Source organism: Pelophylax lessonae, assembly GCF_965119305.1.
Source record: "Pelophylax lessonae genome assembly, chromosome: 3".
Lineage (NCBI taxonomy): Eukaryota > Metazoa > Chordata > Amphibia > Anura > Ranidae > Pelophylax > Pelophylax lessonae.
Genome location: NC_138770.1, coordinates 423609745 through 423630254, shown reverse-complemented (window position 1 = coordinate 423630254; position 20510 = coordinate 423609745). Strand labels below are relative to the sequence as shown.

Below are 20510 nucleotides of genomic sequence, written 5' to 3'. Positions count from 1 at the left end.
CCATGATGACATCACGGAGCTGGTGGATGTTGGAGACCTTGTGCTCTTCCATCTTCCATTTGAGGATGCCCCACAGATGCTCAGTAGGGTTTAGGTCTGGAGACATACTTGGCCAGTCCATCACCTGACCCTCAGCTTCTTTAGCAAGGCAGTGGTCATCTTGGTGACCACTGCCTTGCTAATAATGGCAGTGGTCACCATGATAATTGGGGTTATCATGTTGGAGTACTGCCCTGCAGCCCAGTCTCTGAAGGTAGGGGAATCATGCTCTGCTTCAGTACACGGTACATGTTGGCATTCATGGTTCCATCAATTAACTGTAGCTCCCCAATGGCGGCAGTACTCATACAGCCCCAGACCATGACACTCCTACCACCATGCTTGACTATAGGCAAAACACTTGTCTTTGTACTCCTCACCTGGTTGCAGCCACACATTTGACACCATCTGAACCAAATACATTTATCTTGGTCTCATCAGACCACAGGACATGGTTCCAGTAATCCATGTCCTTAGTCTGCTTGTCTTCAGCAAACTGTCTGCGGGCTTTCTTGTGCATCATCTTTAGCAAAGGCTTCCTTCTGGGACAACAGCCATGCAGACCACTTTGATGCAGTGTGCGACGTATGGTCTGAGCACTGACAGACTGACCCCCCACCCCTTCAACCTCTGCGGCAATGCTGGCAGCACTCATACGTCTATTTCCCAACCTCTGGATATGACGCTGAGCACGTGCGCTCAACTTCTTGGGTCAACCATGGAGAGGCCTGTTCTGAGTGGAACCTGTCCTGTTAAACCGCTGTATGGTCTTGGTCACCATGTTGCAGCTTAGTTTCAGGATCTTGGCAATCTTCTTATAGCCTAGGCTATCTTTATGTAGAGCAGCATTTCTCTTTTTCATTTCCTCAGAGAGTTCTTTGCCACGAGGTGCCATGTTGAACTTCCAGTGACCAGTATGAGAGAATGAGAGAGAGAGTGAGAGGGATAACACCAAATTAACACATCTGCTCCCCATTCACACCTGAGACCTTGTAACATTAACGAGTCATATGACACGGGGGAGGGAAAATGGCTAATTGGGTCCAACTTGGACATTTTCACTTAGGGGTGTACTCACTTTTGTTGCCAGCGGTTTAGACATTATTGGGTGTGTTGAGTTATTTTGAGGAGACAGCAAATTTGCACTGTTATACAAGCTGTACACAAAATACTTTACTTTGTAGCAAAGTTTTATTTCCTCAGTGTTGTCACTTGAAAAGATATAAAAAAATATTTACAAAAACGTGAGGGGTGTACTCACTTTTGTGGGATACTGTACTTACACATTTCACATGACGTTACTCAAAATGACAATATAATCAATATAATTTTTTTTTTTTTTTTTTGCACCAACATTTTGACAAGTTAGTCTACTTTTCTCAGTATATATATATATATACATACAGTTAAGGCCAAAAATATTTGCACCCCTGCATTTCTGTCAGATAATGCACCACTTCACCCAGAAATTTGTTGCAATTACTAAGGATTTTTGGCTTCACTAGGCAGCCATAAGATATATGGATTGGTAACCTGGCATCAGGCAGCAAGGGTAGAGCCTTGGAAGATCTGTGTATTTGAGGAGAGCTTTGGGGGTTAGACAGTAGTATAGTACTGAGAGATCGGTGTCCCAGCAACACCACAGTGATGGAGTGGACCATTGAGAAATACACATTTTCCAATATTTGTGTGAGGAAATTAGGAGGGTCTGGCCTGAAGTAAAAGAGAGTGAGAGACCAGTACTCTTTACTGCTGCGTCACTTTTTTTTTTGTAACTTTAACCACTTGACCTACAGAAGTTTTATCCCCTTCATGACCAGGGCATTTTTTGCTATTCAGCACTGTTTTTCTTTTAACTGTTAATTGCTTGGCCATACAACACTACGCAAATGAAATTTATATAGCTTTTTTTCACACAAATGGAGCTTTTCTTTCTGTGGTATTTGATCACTACTGTTTTTTTTTTTTTTTCTAATTTGTTGCTATATAAGTAAAAAAAATTCTGAACATTTAAAAAAAATATATTTTTTTCTTAATTTCTGTTATAAAAATTTGCGAACAAAAAATCTTTCTTCATAAATTTAGGCCATAATCTAGTCTGCTACATTTCTTTGGAAAAATACCCCAATCCATGTATATTTTTTAGTCTGTGTGAAAGTTTAAAAGTCTACAAGCTTTGGTACGTGAAAATTGATCAATCTTGATGTACTGATGACCTATCTCACTTCTTGATGCCCTAAAATGCCAGTACAGTACAAATACCCCCAAGTAGTCCACGGTATTTAGTAAGAGGCATGTTGAGGTTTTGGCAGTTGTAATTTTTTTTGTCACGTTTTTTTAGAAAATTAAGAAATTAAACAAATTTTTTTTTTTCACATACGGTCACCAGTGCAGTACAGCATTGTCATTTGACTGGTGTGGTGGTGATCAGGGCTACTGACTGGTGACAGTATGTTAAAAAAAAATGTTAATATTAATCATTGTTTTTCCTTATTTATTTTTTTACTATCATCGGAGTAGTTAAGTGTTGCCATAGTGACACTGTACTACTCTGGGGGGAGTGATCAGGGAATTTTTTTTTATTTCTTACGACATTTATGATCACTGTTTTAAGTAATAGGGCTTTCCATTCCTGACAGCTTGTTTACTGTTGACATGCTGTGATTGGCTACAGCTAGTCACATGGTACCGAGCATTGTGATTGACCCAGATACCATGTGATGGCTGTGGTCCAATCACAGCATCACAACACAGTCATGAATGGAAGCCATTCATGGCTGTTTTGTATACATTGGTCATAGCAATCACGATTACAATCATAGCGATCACTTGATACCAGCAATATATATATATATATATATATATATATATATATATATATATATATATATATATATATATATATATATATACACACACACAAACACACACACACAGTGTATATGTATGCACATACATCTAGTTGGATGCAAAAAATCAAAAAATGTTAGCACTATAGCAAGCCTAAAAGGAGTCCTGTCCCCAAAAATATTTGTTTACTGTTGAAAGTTGAAAAAAAAAAATGAATAGTATTAGTCAAGTAAAGGCAATGAATTAACCAAACTGTAAATGTATTTCTTGGTGAGTACATTAACATTTAGCATGTAGATTTGATATATTTTCTTTTCCCCCCTCTACACCATGCAGCGCTGGCGCTGGCCGCACTGGTTGTTACATAGTTATTGACATCATGCTGGACATGGCAGAACGGGAAGGTGTGGTAGACATCTATAACTGTGTGAAAGCTTTACGCTCCCGGCGGATTAATATGGTCCAGACAGAGGTAAGTAATAAACATTTTAAAAATGTAATGACAATTACTGTATATTATAAAAATAAAAAAAAAAAGCTCTTTGTTTCCTGTAATCAGCACTGAAGGTTCCCAGTCAGTTTTACATCCTCAGCAAGTATGCTTTATCTCCTCCTTTGCTCTTCTAAAAGTTCAACTATACTGTCTCTGCTCTTCTGTACCTCTGCCATTAGTACCGGTACTCTCTTCAGCCCATGTGAGCTGTGACCCTGGGGGTGACAACTGAAGCAGCCACAACTCCGGTATCTTTGTTTTGTGTTTTTTTTTTTTATTTAAAAGGGGATGGGAGAAGGGAATGAGTGGGAGAGTGGGATACTCCTTGAGGCTTGAACTAATTACATGTGGGACTTTACTCCTGAAAAATGCCCGTTGGCGCTTCCTTGATGCCAGCCAACGCTCTCTAACACTGTAAATATCCTGTAAAACACAGAAGTGCTGAATCCTCGACTTTTAGTCCAGAAGATCCAGGACTGTGAACTGTAGAACTCCTGACACTGTTGTGCTGTGGAAGTCACTGAATACTGCCCCCCCCCCCCCCCCCGCTTTGACTATCTTGATGTAGTATGAAGTAGAACTCTGTATAGCTGTTCTTGCAACTGACAATTCAGGGCCCAACCGCAGGTGCCCCTTTAACTTCAACTCTTCAGGGTCCACTAACTATGTACCCCCTCTGTAGCTTCAGGGTCCTCAACCTAGGTAACCCCTTTACAACTAGCTGCCACTGGATCCCAGAACCTCTTCCGGAGTGGTCCCCTCTAACTTCAGGCAGACCCATAGGGGCAATCCTCAGTACTCATGACCTGTGTAGGCTTTCCTGGGACTGGACCCCTCTCTCTCTCCATGGGCTCTTGGCACACCGGATCCCCTCAGCTCACTCAGCACGCTCTGGACACTCAGGCGACACCCTGAGACATCTGCCTTCCTCAGACAGGAGGAGAGACAGCCGCACTCCCCTTTCTATGACTGTGCCCGCCAAAGACATTGTCATGTGCCACCCCCAAACTTATACCCACTCCCCGAATCCTTTGCGGCAGAATCTGCCTTCTGGGGTAGTTACAAGCCTGAATGTGTCCCTGATTGGGTTTCCTTCACTGCCCAATGAGAAGCCTCTCACAGGGCCAGTGAGGAGACTCCCCTCACAGCAGACACACTTGGTAGCCATGACAACCTACCTCACAAAAGAAAACATGGCTCTGCTGTTAGGCAGACAAAGCCCACTATATTTTACCTAGTACCTACCTGTTGGGTGCTAAACATATTCTTTCTCCTCTCCACTTAGCATTTCTCCCACCACCCTGTTTTCTTTTGCAATGTTACATTTTGCTTCTGTGTGCCTGCTCCTCTAGCCCTTTATCACAGTTTGCTCTGGGTGTGCAATCGGTCCTGAGTTTGTGTGCTGGATTGGAGGCAAACACTGTACACAACAGTCACAGCACAAAAATAGAATAGGTCATCAGAAAACTCAAAGTAAATACTCAGAACATGTATGAGCAAATCTCACACAGTCCAAGCACACACGGCATATACTACGTGAAAACCCACATAGCAAATGGAATTTCACTGTTCGAGAATATACAAAGTCTGCGCATGGTGTAAAGCTGATTTTATTTACAATAACACTTGGTAATGCTGTGTTAAGCACAGTTAGAAAACTTTGGCTAAATTACTATTTCTCTTTCGTTCATCGAAGGACACAGCGGTCCATAAATCATAACTAATGGGTTATATTGCCGCCTCCAATAGTAGGTCTAGGCAGAACAAAAAACACCTGGCTACGCCCATGGGCCGTCCTCAGCTGATATGTAACCCCCCTCTCTTCTCTGGGTAATCTTAATTTCATTTTAATCTGTCTAGTCAGGCTTCAGTATCGCAAGTTTGCAAGGTGACCACTTGGTCGTCCGTGCATGCCTTCACAAAATTATATAAGGTAGATACTTTTGCATCTGCGGATGCTTCTTTTGGCCCCAAAGTTTTGCAGGCTGCTGTTTAGGAGGGGCTGTTTTCTCTTGAGGGGTGTTTTTCTTTAAACCTTTATATTTCAGATTGTGCTTCTGTGAACCAGTTAAGACTCCTGTGTCCTGGTTAAGGGCTCTTGGAATGTTTAGTCTTGATTTTTTTCCCCACCCCTCATTTTCCTTTTACCACTGCTTTTGGGTGTCCCACTAGTTATGATTTTTGGAAAGAGATACTGCTTGCTACTAAACTGATTACCTAGAGCAGAGAGGGGGGGTTATATACCAGCTGGGGGCATAGCCAGGTGTTTTTTGTTCAGCCTAGTCCTAGGAGGAGGCACTATAACCCAGTAGTTATGATTTATGAAGTGCTGTATCTGTTAATGAACTCAGAGAAATGGATTTTATGGTAAAAACAAAAATACAATTTTTTGCCCTCATTGAAGCGCTTACTTTTTTTTTTTTTGCAATGTAATATAATGTCTATTAAGTGAACCTTCTGACAGCCCATGGCACAGTCATAGAGTTATGCAGCAATTTCCAGTGTTTATAGAGACCTTCTGAAAACACTGTGTACACTGAAACAATTTCAAGCACTGCCTAAACCACATTGGTGTTAATGTTTATATTGAATGGAACACATCCTTTTAAAATAGCCATTAAAGAAACAGGCACACTTTGCTAGCAAAATTAATTTCCATTATATCATCTATAGCAGGCATGTCCAACCTGCGGCCCGAGGGCCTCATGCGGCCCGGAACCTCAGGCAATGCGGCCCACTGCCCCCTGACAATTTTCTTTTTGCTGGGGAGGAAGGAAGTCAGGTTGGGGGCACGGCCACAGCAGCTTCCAACTAACGGTAGGCAGAGGTTGCCTCAGAGGGGGGGAGGGGAGGATGTGCAGTGTTTCTGACTCCTACCACCGTGACCACTTTAAATCACTGAAGTGGTCATGGTGGTTAGAGTGTTCCTTTATTATCGCTCAGAAGAAGTAAACCTCTGTATACTGATTCCATTTCATTTGATCATCCTCTAGTTATGTTAAATTAGTGCGGGGGGGGGGGGGGGGGCGCGGTGGCGTGGGAAGGGCGCGGCGGCATTTTATTACTTATATACCTTAACTATAGTATATATTTAATATGCGGCCCGAGAAAATTTCTCTACACTCAATGTGGCCCAGAGAAGCCAAAAGGTTGGACACCCATGATCTATAGTATAGTAAATACTTAATTTTCTTTGTTTTTTTACTTTGATCTAGAAAAAAAAAAAAAAAGCTAGCAGCTACAAATCCTGTAGTTGTTGACTTTTAATAACAACACACTTGTCCAGAGATCCAGCGTGATCCTCATGTGGGCTAGTTCTTCACTAGCCTTCGGGATCCCGGCGCCACCATCTTAACGGTTTTATATGAGGCAACTTGGTTTGTGTTAGGAAAGAAGGTCTGTCATGTCCAATATATTATTTGGGAAAAAAAACAATTCTGAGCAGAAGACTGCATCAACACCCCACATGGACTTTAAAGACAGACCAATATAGTAAAAAATGTTATTTTTAACCGGTTGCCGACTGCCGCAAGTACATATACTGCGGCGGTCAGCCCCGGCCAGGCAAAGTGACGTATGGGTACGTCACTAGCCTGTCACTGGCTTGTGAGCCAATAGAGGGCAAGCGCGCGCCCGCCCCGGGTCGTTCCCTAAGAAGTCAGTGCGTGTGACCGGCGGACCCGCGATCGTGCGCCGGGAAGGGAGAAAGGCCAGGCGGCTAATGTAAACAAAGCCGCCTGTCATTCTCCCCTGTGTAAAAATGGAGATCACACGGTTCTACTATGTAGGACCGTTGATCTCTGTTCTTACACCAGTAGCCATGTCCAATGACAGTTAGAAACACGCCCCTAGGGACATACTTAACCAACCTCCTTCCCCAATAAAGTTAACCCCTTCCCTGCCAGTGTCATTTTTACAGTAACAGTGCATATTTATAGCACTGATTACTGTAGTAATGTCACTGGTACCCCCAAAAATGTCAGTCAAGGGTCCGATCTGTCCGCCGCAATGTCGCAGTCCCGCAAAAAAAATCGCAGATCGCCGCCATTACTCGTTAAAAAAAAAAAGAACAACAAAAATGACAAAAATCTTTCCCATAGTTAGTAAACGCAATAACTTTTGCGCAAACCTATTAAAATACGCTTATTGTGATTTTTTTTTTTTACCAAGCATAGGTAGCAGAAAACAAATTGGCCAAAAATGTTAAATTTTGATTTTTACATTTTTGGGGGGGGGGGGGGAATTTCATATAAAAAAAATGTGAAAAATACTATTTTTGCAAATTTTTTGCTCTTTTTTTGTTTATAGCGCATGATCAAAAAATCGAACAGGTAATCAAATACCACCAAAAGAAAGCTCTGTTTGTGGGGAAAAAAAGGACGTCAAATTCGTTTAGGTACAGTGTCGCACGACCACGCGACTGTCCGTTAAAGTCACGCAGTGCCGAATCACAAAATACCCCCTGGTCGGAATGGGGGTAAAATCTTCCGGGGCTTAAGTGGTTAATGTAGAAATGTAAAAAATATTGAAAAACATACAAACATGACATCCATCTAGAAAAAAGATGCTAATAAAAGCTAGTACCCATTACATCAAAAGAGGTTTGGTGAATGTATGGCCATCTGTGATAAACAATCGGGCTGGCTACCATACATTATGTATAAACACCCATGTGTGCATTCACCATACCTTTTGTGATGTAATGGGTACTAGCTTTTATTAGCCTCTTTTTTTCTAGATGGATGTAATGTTTTTGTATGTTTTTTTCTTTATTTTTACGATTCTACACTAAAAATAACTTTTATACTATATTGGTCTGTCTTCAAAGTCCATGAGAGGTGTTAATGCAGTCTTCTGCTCACAATTGTTTTTTCACCATCTTAACTGTGGGCATTCGACTGTGCTGCTTGCAACTTCACAGGTGGCTGTCCACTGCACATGCATGAGCCGCTCTGAGTTTTGTGAATGGTCCTGCAGTCTTCTGGGACCTGTAATTCAAAATGTGGCAGAGAAGGGGGGAGGAGGACTTGAAGTGGAACTTCCCCTTTTTGAGTGAATTTCCGCCTTAACTACTTCAGCACTAGAGCAACTTTATTTTTTGCACACATGTAAAAATCTGCATTTTTAGCTATAAAATGTATTAAAACCCCAGAACATTATACATTTTCTGACAGCAGAGGACCTGTAGAATTAGTTGCATGATATTTTCACAACGGTTTATTAAATGCATATTTTCAGGATAAAATAAGATAAAATGAATTTTATTGTGAACACACAATATAATGCCCATTTTTCTAAATATGAAAGATTAGATTGCATTTAGTTAATAGACACCAAACCTGTCAAGTGTTAAAATTGCATGCGTCCGTGAAATCAAGAAAAACACAAAAATCTCCATAGGTGACACTTGAAAAGCCTTTGGTGCTAGAACTATTGCCCTGACTTCCACATTCACAGCGATAACGAACATGTGATGCGATCACAGTTGACATATATATAGGCACCCTGGGCACATGTTTACATTTGCTGGTGTGTGCAGGGCATCAGAGGTTACTTTTTTTATTTTTTTATTTAATTGCTATCACAAGGGCTTAAGAAACCCCCATGTGATAGCAACAGGCTGGTGAGAAGTACTCTTTTTGTAGACGTAGGGGGTCTAATAGACCCCAATGTCTCTCCTGCCCTCCACAGTATACACCCGAGCAGAGATCTTCTCTGTTAACGTGCTTCTCTGGCTGATACAGCCAGAGAATGACAGCTCTGAAAAAGGAAGTGACTAAGTTGCTTCCAATTTCATTCCAGGCAGAGGAGATCGAAGACCAGTGTTCTTTGGTTTCCTCCCACCTTCCATGTTGAAGCCCATTGATATGGTCCTGGCCTCCCAGTAAGAGTGGGAGAACCTCAGAACCAAGCGGGGTACAGCACTGTGAAAGTGATTGGTGACTGTATAGCTGGGAGTCGGCTGAAGAAAAGAAACAGAGCACAAGTTGATGGGTGCTATTGCAGCCAGTTAAAGTGTATAACTTGCAGAGGACATGGAAATCTATTAAGAATTTTGTGAGATTTAAAAAATAAAACTATAAATGTGATCAGTTTTTATGCAAAAAAAAAAACTACACACAGACATGATCTCCAAACATTTCTTTCTACCATGTACATACAGCTTCTATGAATAGCTAAAATTGGCATGCTTTTTGGTGCATTTAGATTGAAATTTAGACCATTTATAAGGGATCTCAGTGGTGTTTCACAATTCCTGCTTTTGACTGCCAAGATGCTTCAAGCTACTGTTTAATTCCCATTAGTTTCTTTGTGCAGAAAAGCAGTTTGATGCGCACAAATGTCCATGTACATGAGTGCTAAGGATTTTTTTAAAGCTTTGTGATTTGGGGGGAGTTTGTGTCCTGTGAAGATAAAAAGCTGCACTGGTGTTGAGGGACACCTAGAAAAATATGGACAAACATGTTTAGGATCAATGGTTAGCTCCTTAGGACTTGTGTGGTACCTGAGATCCAATCTGAACACTAAATTGCCAATATATATTAGGATCTGTATACAGTTGATTTATTTTGCAGTCCTTTTACTCTTGTGCAAATAATAGTTACATGGTCAATACTTTCATTCGAGGGTGGATATATACATAGTTTAAACAAAATGCAGAACGTTCACCAGTGTGATTTTTATATTGTCATATGTCAAATCATATTCATTAAGCAAGTATAAAAAAAAAATGAAATGGTGTTCATCTCAATATTTTCTGACGTCTGCCTTTATGACCTACTTGTCTTTTGCAGGAGCAGTATATCTTCATTCATGATGCCATACTGGAGGCATGCTTATGTGGAGAGACTGCCATACCCGTCTGTGAGTTTAAAGCAGCATACTTTGACATGATAAGAATAGACTCACAGACCAATTCATCACATCTCAAAGATGAATTCCAGGTATTATCAGTATGTATTAGAGGCTTATCTATCTTTTGTCATATATGTAAGTTGCATGCCATTGGTTGATGCTCTAAATTTGTAGTTCATGCATCTGTCCATGTATCTGGAACCAAAAAAAAAGATGTTCTTTCAATATTTAGGCACAGTCATTTTAAACACCCTCATTATATGGTATCGTATTTTGTGATTTGCATTTTTATTAAACATCTCATCTAAACTACAGAACAATAAAAATCTGTATGATAGTATAAACCTAACATTAGTATTAAAATTACATAGTTTTCATTATGTTCTCTTTTGCATGTTTGCATGAAACTGCATGAAGTTTTCATTATGTAAACATTATACCGAAAACCTCCCCATTGCTGGCACAGAGCATGCTCATTGTGCTTTTAAGTACTTATAGCATACAGCACCTATTTCTGAAGGCTACTTATTGTTAAGAATAATAGATCACAACATCACATTGCATACATCATCTTACAATATCCCCACAAATGTGTGTCACAATAAAAATACAAAGTCACTTAGGTTTCTAAGGTTGTAGAATTATGACTTTTTCATTTGGACATGGTAAGTCTATTTTAAAATAGCCAAATACAGTTGTATTTGTGCATTCATTGGTTTTTGAAGAGAGGGCAGAACACATATTTTAATTGTTGTTTTTTTATCAATTTACAAAAGTGAGTGAACCGAAGAAGAATCTAAATAAAATCAATATTTGTTGAGACTACCCTTCAAACCAGCATCATTTCTTTGGCTTGCACACTTTGTACATTTACACAAAACCAAGGATTTTGTAGGAGTGGCCAGACTGAGCACAGCAACAAGACACAAAGTAATTATACTGCATCAGCAAGGTCTCCCCCAGGCATATATTTCAAAGCAGACTGGGGTTTTAACCACTTAAGCCCCGGAGGATTCGGCTGCTAAAAGACCAGGGGGTATTTTGCGATTCGGCACTGCGTGACTTTAACGGACAATTGCACAGTCGTGCGACACTGTACCTAAACGAATTTGACGTCCTTTTTTTCCCACAAACAGAGCTTTCTTTTGGTGGTATTTGATCACCTGTGCGATTTTTTTTGATCACGCGCTATAAACAAAAAAGAGCGACAATTTTGCAAAAATAACAATATTTTTCACATTTTTTTATATGAAATTCCTCAAAAAAAAAGTAAAAATCAAAATTTAACATTTTCGGCCAATTTGTTTTCTGCTACATATGTTTGGTAAAAAAAATCGCAAAAAGTGTATTTTGATTGGTTTGCGCAAAAGTTATTGCGTTTACTAACAAAGGGAAAGATTTTTGTCATTTTTGTTGTTTTTTTTTTAACGCGTAATGGCGGCGATCTGCGATTTTTTTTTTTTTTGCGGTACTGCGACATTGGGGCGGACAGATCGGACCCTTGACTGACATTTTTGACACTTTTGGGGTTACCAGTGACATTTCTACAGTAATCAGTGCTATATATATATATGCGCTGTTACTGTAAAAATACACTGGCAGTGAAGGGGTTAACTTTATTTGAGAGGGAGGGGTGGTGTGTGTCCCTAGGGGCGTGATTCTAACTGTGATTGGCTGTCTGTTGAGCTGTAGTTACACTGATCAACGGTTCTACATAGTATGATCAGTGTTTCTACACAGGGAGAACTGACAGGCAGCTTGTTTACACAAGCTGCCTGCCTTTCTCCCTCTCCGCCGGCGGTGCGCGCTCGCTCCCGAGAGCCTCACAGGCTAGTGCCGTTAATTAACGTCACTTTGCCTGTGAGGGGCTGACTGCCGCAGTAAATCTACTGACGGCAGTCGGCAAGTGGTTAAGATGTGCTGTTTTTAAGCTTTTTTGATGAAGCACAAAGAAACGGGCAACGTTGAGGACTGTAGGTGCAGTGGTCGGCAAGGAAACCTAATGCAGCAGATGGACACATTATGCTTACCTCCCTTCAACAGTAGAAGATGTCCAGCAGTGCCATCAGCACAGAATTGGCAGAAACCAGTGGGACCCAGGTACACCCATCTACTGTCTAGAGGAGTCTGACCAGAAGTGGTCTTCATAGAAGAATTGTGATCAAAAAGCCATCCCTCCGCCGTAAAAACAAGGCTAAGCAACTCTGTGCACGAAAACAAAAGAAAAAGGTTAGCAGGTGCTCTAGACCAGGGATATGCAAACTGTGGCCCTCCAGCTGTTGCAGAACTACAAGTCCCATGATGCATAGCAAGACTGACAGCCACAAGCATGACACCCAGAGGCAGAGGCATGATGGGAGTTGTAGTTTGGAAACAGCTGGAGGGCCACAGTTTGCATATCCCTGCTCTAGACTAATGAGTTAAAATGGGAAATATTTGGCTGTAGCAGGAACTGGACCACCCAACAGCACAATTAGTGTCTGCAGGCAACAGCAAAGCATGGTGGAGGTTCCTTGCAAGTCTGGGGCTGCATTTCTGCAAATGGGGTTGGAGATTTGGTCATGATCAATGGTGTCCTCAATGCTGAGAAATGCTAGCAGATCTCTATCTATCATGTAATACTATCAGGGAGGTGTGTGTGTTGGCCCCAGATATTTTCTGCAGCAGGACAACAACCCCAAACATATAGTAAATGTCATTAGGAACTATCTTGAGGTGAACAAAGAACTATCTTGAGGTGAACGAAGAACAAGTCCTGAAAGTGATAGTTTGGCCCCCACAGAGCCCTGACCTCAACATCATTGATTCTGTCTGGGATTACATGAATAGACTGAAGGATTTGAGGCAGCCAACATCTGGAGAAGATCTGTGGTTAGTTCTCCAAAATGTTTGGAACAATCTTCCTGCCAAGTTCCTTCAAAAACTGTGTGTAAGTGTACCTAGAAGAATTGATGCTGGTTTGACGGCAAAGGGCGGTCACACCAAATATTTGATTTGGATTTCTCTTCTGTTCATGTACTTTCCATTTTGTTATGATACTAATAAACCATTAACACTTCTATTTTTGAAAGCATTCTTAATTTACAGCATTTTTCACAACTGCCTAAAACCTTTGCACATTAATGTATTTCTTCATGAAACTTATATATAATTTTCTTTAGTACTGTATATATTGATGTGCATTCCAAATAAGCTATTGGCTTGAACTGTTTGTCGGTTTGGTAACTAATGGAAACGTCTGACGTTTTAATAATACACTAAATCCTAGAATTGTTGGAATTTTCTTTCTGAATTTTTAAATTGTGTTCTTCCTCATAGGGGCTAGTTCACTTTATTCACATGGATGGGTTTGGTCCATGGATGAGCAGTTGCTTTGCATAAATAAGTCATTTTAAAGTAATATTTTCATGAAAACAATATGGGAGCTGCTGTTGCTGACCAGCACCTAAAATGCTAGCTACCTAGCTGTTATACTGACCCTCTATCTAGCTTTAGCGCTTTAGGAGTCCTGACCTAGAGCTAGGATGCCGTTCAGGAAAGTCAAAGTCAAAACTCCTTATCTGCATACTTGTTCTGGATTAGAGATTTAAACCACCAGTTACATGATAAGCCAGGCAACTAGCATTGCAGAATGAAAGGCCAGCAATGGAAGCTTCCTTCTTTATCTAAGAAAATTTCACATAATAGTACACTGTTTCTACAATGTGGTTATTGGAGAAGTGTGTAGAATTTGCCTTTATCCTCAGACTTCATGTTAAATGTGACTTAGAACTTCACCATACCCCTTCTATTTCCTCCCTCATAATTTTTCACTAGATAGTCCATAAAACATATGCACAACGATCCAGTGGTGTTCATTGGGATCTGCTGCACAGCTGCTGTGTACCTGGTCCCACACTACCATCTTCATCTGTGATGTCCTCAGCAGATCATCTTTCACTTCTGGATTCTCGCAGCAGGCCCCCTGATGACAAACAAATACCATGGCACATCATCAGGGTGCTGGTTGGTAGTATTGGCAATAGACAGCTAGCCTCCTAAATGATGTGCTCCAAGATCCTTGCAGCCTCATTAGATGTTTGACATAGGCAACCCAGGAGGCTGCAGAAAGGGAAAAGGTATTTTTCGCACCTAGGCGAGAACCTAGTAAGTAGGGGGGAGTGTTCCCCAAAAGCATAAAAAAGTGAAAATGCAGTTTGCAATTATATGAATAATTGTAAGCTTGTCTGTGTAGTTTTTCACATTTGAAGCTTCCATTGTGCATTTTACATGCGTATTGTCATCTTTGAAGCTTTTCATTAAAATAGTAGGCCAAAACTCCTGTATACATCTGTGATTTTTCGTACCGACAATTGCACAAATATAGGAATCCTATCTTTTCTCATGGTGCTTGTTCACATCTATGTGATTTTCATTTGTACATTTTTGAAAATGCTGAATGTCCTCCTTTGGTCCAATTTTGTGAGATTGTGATCCCATCAACTTTAATGAAATTGCATCAAAAATGCATATACATGTAGAATGGGGTTGTTTGTGATTATCTGTGGGAAACTCAGCGGTGATCACTGCCATTAGTTGTGGATGGAAAGCCTCATTAAAAGCAATTGGAGCCTGACAGTGTCAACAGCTATTCACATTTTTTATTGTAATTGCTTATGCATTGTCTGCATCCAGGGCTGATTATCTACAAGTAATAGCTGCATGGGCAATCGCATGCAAACTGCCACAAATAGCTGTTCAGTAGGGCTTCCCGCTCCCAGCTAAACGGAGGTAACCCCTGATAGGTCTCCTTTGGGTTATTGCAAACAGCCCCATTTGCAAGTGTGGACCGGGGCCTTAAATATGGTTTTACCCTTTTTTTTTGCCATAACAGTCCCTTCCTTAGACCAGTGTTTCTCAACTCCGGTCCTCAGGGCACACTAACAGGCCAGGTTTGCAAGAAAACTGAAATACATCACAGGTGATATAATTTGCTGCTCAGTGATTGCAGTATTCTAGTCTGCATCTCCCCAAGGTAATACTTAAAACCTGGCCTGTTAGTGTGCCCTGAGGACCGGAGTTGCAAAACACTGCCTTAGACATACCAGTTCTATTGCTAGTTTCTGGCCAAAATAAAAATGCATAAAGCTTTAAAAAAAGACATGAAAACACATTAAAAATACATAGAAGGCATTAAAAATGAACCCCAAAAAATACAAAAAAATGCAGCTGAATAAGCATGAACCTAGCTTTTGTCTTGTAGGGCAATGATTTGAATAAGGATTGCAGAAGTTACCAATGTGTCTGCAGGCTTTCTGCTCTTTATAAGTGACAAGCGGACCTACAGTGCTAAACGGCATCATTGTGTTATATGCAACATAACCGTTGCATCATTTACATTAAATATATTGCTTAGGGACTGTCTTGTTTTGCTCCCAGCCTAGAAGTTGGTCCTGCATCCCTGACTATAACAAAAATAGTATTTGTTACCAGAGTAATCAAAACTTTCCACAGCTACTTATTTGTTCATCACAAACCAAATATGCTTTTTTTTTATTGTTGTACTCCTTAAAGAATAGATTTCTATTTCCTTTTGTAGAAATATATGTTGCATGTGCACATTTTCAATGGCAATATTTGAAATAGTTTCAGGCATATTATTAGCTGTAGCATGAAGCAGAAATCTTAACGATCACTGGGGCGGTACTGTTCCTCTAATGAATTTCTCTCTTACAGACTCTGAATTCTGTGACCCCGCGTCTACAAGCCGAGGACTGCAGCATAGCCTGCTTGCCAAGGAACCATGACAAGAACCGCTTCATGGACCTGCTGCCTCCTGACAGATGTCTGCCTTTCTTAATTACCATAGATGGGGAGAGCAGCAATTACATCAATGCAGCGCTGGTGGATGTAAGGAGACCCCCCCCCCCTCTCAGTTCGATGTGTGTAGAGGAGAGGAATTGTAGCTGATCCTGCGTGATTGATGAAGTAGCGCTATAAACTATGCCAAAACAAATAGGAAATTAGTGGGCAGTAATTAAAGCCCTGTTGTCATTCACTAAAATTGGATGCTCATGAAATACTGGCATGTTGTTTGTCATTTTCAGGGTTCACTTCTTGTGGGAATGATTGTTTCACATGGCCCATTTAATTCCTCTCTAGCTGTTAACACAAAGCCTGGAAGCATTCAAGGTTAAAGAGACGCAGGCTGAGGATCTGACTGCAGCTCTGAGGCCACTGTGCTCTGTGAGAAGTTACAAAAGTGTTCACATCTTCCCTGATGTCATTTAGCTCTAATGCGTGCTCCTCGATTTCTTATGTTCATTGTTGTGAGAGTTCCCATTCACATCTGCTTGTTCCTGTGGCCAGATCTCACTTAAAGGGAGCTGACTGCATGGCACAAGCTGTTCTAATAAGCCTGGTTGTGTGCTAAAGCCAAAAATACTTGAAGAATGTGTATATCCTTGTTTATATATCACAGAACCGCAATACCAAACATTCCATGTTATTTGCTAAATTCCCACTAAGCAGTTTCTCAGGCTGAATAATTAATGGATACATTAAATTGCAAATGGAGATTGTAATGAACTACATTAGGCTGAACATTTTATGTTGCATTTTGAACAGGCATTGCGATTTGTTTCATTTAGTGTAATTGGTTAAGTGTTATGCAGGAGAATGAAAGGCAATCAAATGTAAATATGCCTTGGTCTGTGTTTATGGTGCTGGGTTTCAAATATCTTGGCTTAAACCTAAAATGTCCATCTCATTTTATGGTTTGTGGTTCATTTATAACAGCTCAGATTTATAACTTCTATTTTGTTTGTAGTTGTGAGTAATCCTGGAAAGGACTAGGTCTCTTGGCCCAGCTCCCATTCATTCTGCTTGTCATGGTTGAGGCTTGTCTGTGATACCAACCATCTGCCTACAGACCAACCATCATAACTTTGCTCCTGGAGCAACAAATGTTATGATGAGTGATGTGTGCTAACAGCTTGTGCTGTAATCTGGTACTGCTATTATATTATTTTTTCCCCTCGTGCTACACTTCAAAGATATAGACACACAAGCGTTTATTTTACTTGGTTTCATAAAACCGGTGTCTGGTTGGTTGCTGTGAGATATTGGACTTTACAAATCATTTTTACTCTTTTGCATAGTTTTACTTAATGCAGACCTATTGCATTGCCTTGTTCTAACTACTGTGCTTACCTGAATTCAACAATTGTAAATGAGCTACAGATGTACTTGCCTTTCCCCAAGAAAAATTGGTGCCCCAGGCTAGCTTTGTGGATGGCCACACAATCAAATGCTGGAATACTGGTCATTTAAAAACCCTTAAGTTATGATTTTCAGGCATAGCCAGCCAATTAGCAATGCTGCCAAAACTTTGATTCTGCTCTTCCACGGTGGTAACAAATCTAGCATACCAGCATAGTATTGTTTTTTGGTTATGAATTTTAGAGTAGTCAGAAGAGTTTTAATAAACCTGTTCTGCATTCTAACCAACAACAAGCCACATATGCTAGAGGTGTATGAGAGATCTTATGTAGGTTGAGCTCTCAAAGTTTGAATCCATCGCAACCAGCTTTTGTTGGCAACCTACCACCAACAGTTTGGATTGTTAGTTTCTATAAAACTATTCGTGGTAGGTTGCCTTGAGCTGCTTGTTAATGTTTGCAGTTGAAAGTGGTCAAATTGCATAGTGTGCACTGCGCAGCCAGCATTAGAGATACTGCAAAAAAACAAAAAAGTGAGACCTATGTAAAAAAAAAAAAAACTTTCATCTTTTTGCAGAGTTACAGACAACCAGCTGCCTTCATCGTCACCCAGCATCCCCTGCCAAACACTGTGAAAGATTTCTGGAGATTAGTATATGACTACGGATGTTCTTCATTAGTGATGCTCAGTGAAGTGGATTTGACACAGGTCAATTTGTTTTTTACTAATATGTAACTAATAGTGGATTAATTGCTCTTAAAAGACATGCTTTTCTCACAATGTTTGATCTCTTGGCACAGGGATGTCCACAGTATTGGCCTGAAGAAGGTATGTTGCGGTATGGTCCAATCCAGGTGGAGTGCATGTCCTGTTCAATGGACTGTGATGTAATCAGCAGAATCTTCAGGATATGCAATCTAACACGGGTACGTAGAAACTTCAAAATTTTTTATTGCATTATTTAAAGTGTGCTACAAAACCTTCCCTATTAGTGACCATCTTTAGCCACCTAGTGTTTGTTTGGAGCAATTTGTAGCGCATTTTGGTTTAATTAAAGAGATCATGGTAGATCTGAAATAATGGCACTCCTACTGTGGACTTTGTCTTTTTTTTTTGCAGTAGTAGGCCGCTCACCATAGGTGTGTGCCTGGGCACACCCTAATTCAGGGGTTTCTTGGGTTCACCCTCATCTCCACAAACAGCTCTATCACCAGGTCACAAGGTCTGCCTATGAATTTCGACCCCGGCTACAATGTTCCTCTAGTGCCCCGCAAACAGCACGCTGAGGCTTGCAGCTAGTGGGGACTCTGGTGGGAGGGGGGAGGGTGTGGGTTAACTCTCCTTCCTTCCCATTCACATGTGGTTGCTCTGGCTAATTGAGCAGCTGAAACTGGGAATGAGGCAAAGCAAAGATGGCAGCCTGGGAGTCTTCTACTTCCATTAAAGGGGTAAGTGGCTGAAGGGGGGGAGGTCTTCCTTTATCCCTACATAATTCCTTCTATGCCCTGTCTGTGCTTCTTCAAGGCACACTGCTCACTGACTGGCTGTCCCCAGTGCACACTGTTCAGTGACTGGTTGTCCTTACCGCACACTGCTCACTGACTGGCTGTCCTCACGGCTCACTGACTGGCTGTCCTCACGGCTCACTGACTGGCTGTTATGGAGTTCTAACTTGTTATGTTTGTATGGGGTCAGTGGCTCACTCCGAAGGTAAGCCGAGGGGATTTCACTGTCAAATTGTATGTGTGTGGCTAGCTTACATTAAGCTATACTGTATATGGAAAAGAACAAACTGTCCTCAATTCTGTAGCCTGTTTGAACAAAAATTTAGACCTAAAGGTTATAGAAAAACTTAGTTAAGTTGTATATAATAAGCATTAAAGCGGAGTTCCACCCTGGGAAATTTTTTTTTTAATAAAAATACCCCCGGGACAGTCAGGGCTAGTGCATTCAGAAATGGCTAGCCTCTGATCTGTCCCGGGTTGCACTTACCTTTTAGAAGAAATACTTACCTTGAAAATGTATTGTCCAGCGCTGCCATCTCAGGTGTGGGCAGCTTGAAGCCAGAGCGATCCTCTTCTGTGCTCTCTTCCTTCTTCTTCGGTCCCACGATGCACTGCACCAGCCCCGCCGGCACTTCCGGTGCCGCAGCGTCATCCCATGCCCAGAAGTTGTTTAGCAAGGTATGACGGCGCCTGCACCGGAACTGACGTCGGGGCCGGTGCAGGCGCATTGATTCCTGGGAGCAATGACGTTCAGCTTCCAGTAATCATTGCAAGCCAGGAAGTGACGAATCGCCGTGGCCGCCGAGGGGAGGAAGAGGAAGTAAGGTAAGTATATTTTCTTCTAAACAAGGTAATTTAAAAAAAAAAACGCGATTATCCATTTGTTTTTCAGGTGACCCGGAGCAAGAAGATAGAGGTAAGTATAATTTTAGGGTGGAACTCCGCTTTAAGTTGGCTGTAATACCATTGTATAGTGTCTCCAGACCCAAAATTGCAATCTCTAATGTGGAACTAAACACTCTGTCATCATTAACTATTTGTAATCCTGCTGCTAGCATTAGTAAATAGATCGGAAGGTTTATTAAGTTTTCTAGCTTAATTTGCAGGAGAGCCTTTCTCAACTAGTTACACGCTTCTGCATGCGTGTGCTAAATGTAGATGGATTCCAGGAAGTAAATGCTACATGACTCGTCTGCCCTTACTAGAAATGGCCATGGCTATAAATGTTAGGAGGTGTTTTTCAAAGTGGGTTCTCAACAAAATAAAGTATGGATGTGTGGATGAATTTGCTTTGAATATTAAAAATGAATTAAAGCGGAGTTCCACCCTGGATTTTTTTTTTTTTTTTTAATACCCCCGGGACAGTCAGGGCTAGTGCATTCCACAATGGCTAGCCTCTGATCTGTCCCGGGTTGCACTTACCTGTTAGGACAAATACTTACCTTGCAAACGTCTTGTCCAGCGCTGCCATCTCAGATGTGGGCAGCTTGAAGCCAGCGCGTCCTCTTCGGCGTCTTCTTCCGCCGCCTTTGGTCCCACGATGCTCTGCGCCGGCCCCGACGTCACTT

General features: G+C 41.2%; 1 protein-coding gene across 15 annotated transcripts in view; it reads left to right on the top strand.

Annotated features, from left to right (window-relative positions):
* Nucleotides 1-20510, top strand: part of PTPRK (protein tyrosine phosphatase receptor type K) — a 658422-nt gene that overhangs the window by 601380 nt on the left and 36532 nt on the right. For 9 of the 15 annotated variants that reach the window (XM_082251915.1, XM_082251914.1, XM_082251916.1 and 6 more), the window contains 5 exons: nt 3226-3361; nt 10177-10326; nt 15953-16126; nt 18014-18145; nt 18238-18363. In XM_082251915.1, the coding sequence (XP_082108041.1) occupies nt 3226-3361; nt 10177-10326; nt 15953-16126; nt 18014-18145; nt 18238-18363 (718 nt within the window). Of the gene's footprint in view, nt 1-3225; nt 3362-10176; nt 10336-15952; nt 16127-18013; nt 18146-18237; nt 18364-20510 lie in introns of all 15 variants that reach the window. The other 6 variants (XM_082251924.1, XM_082251912.1, XM_082251922.1 and 3 more) reach the window with 1 other exon arrangement.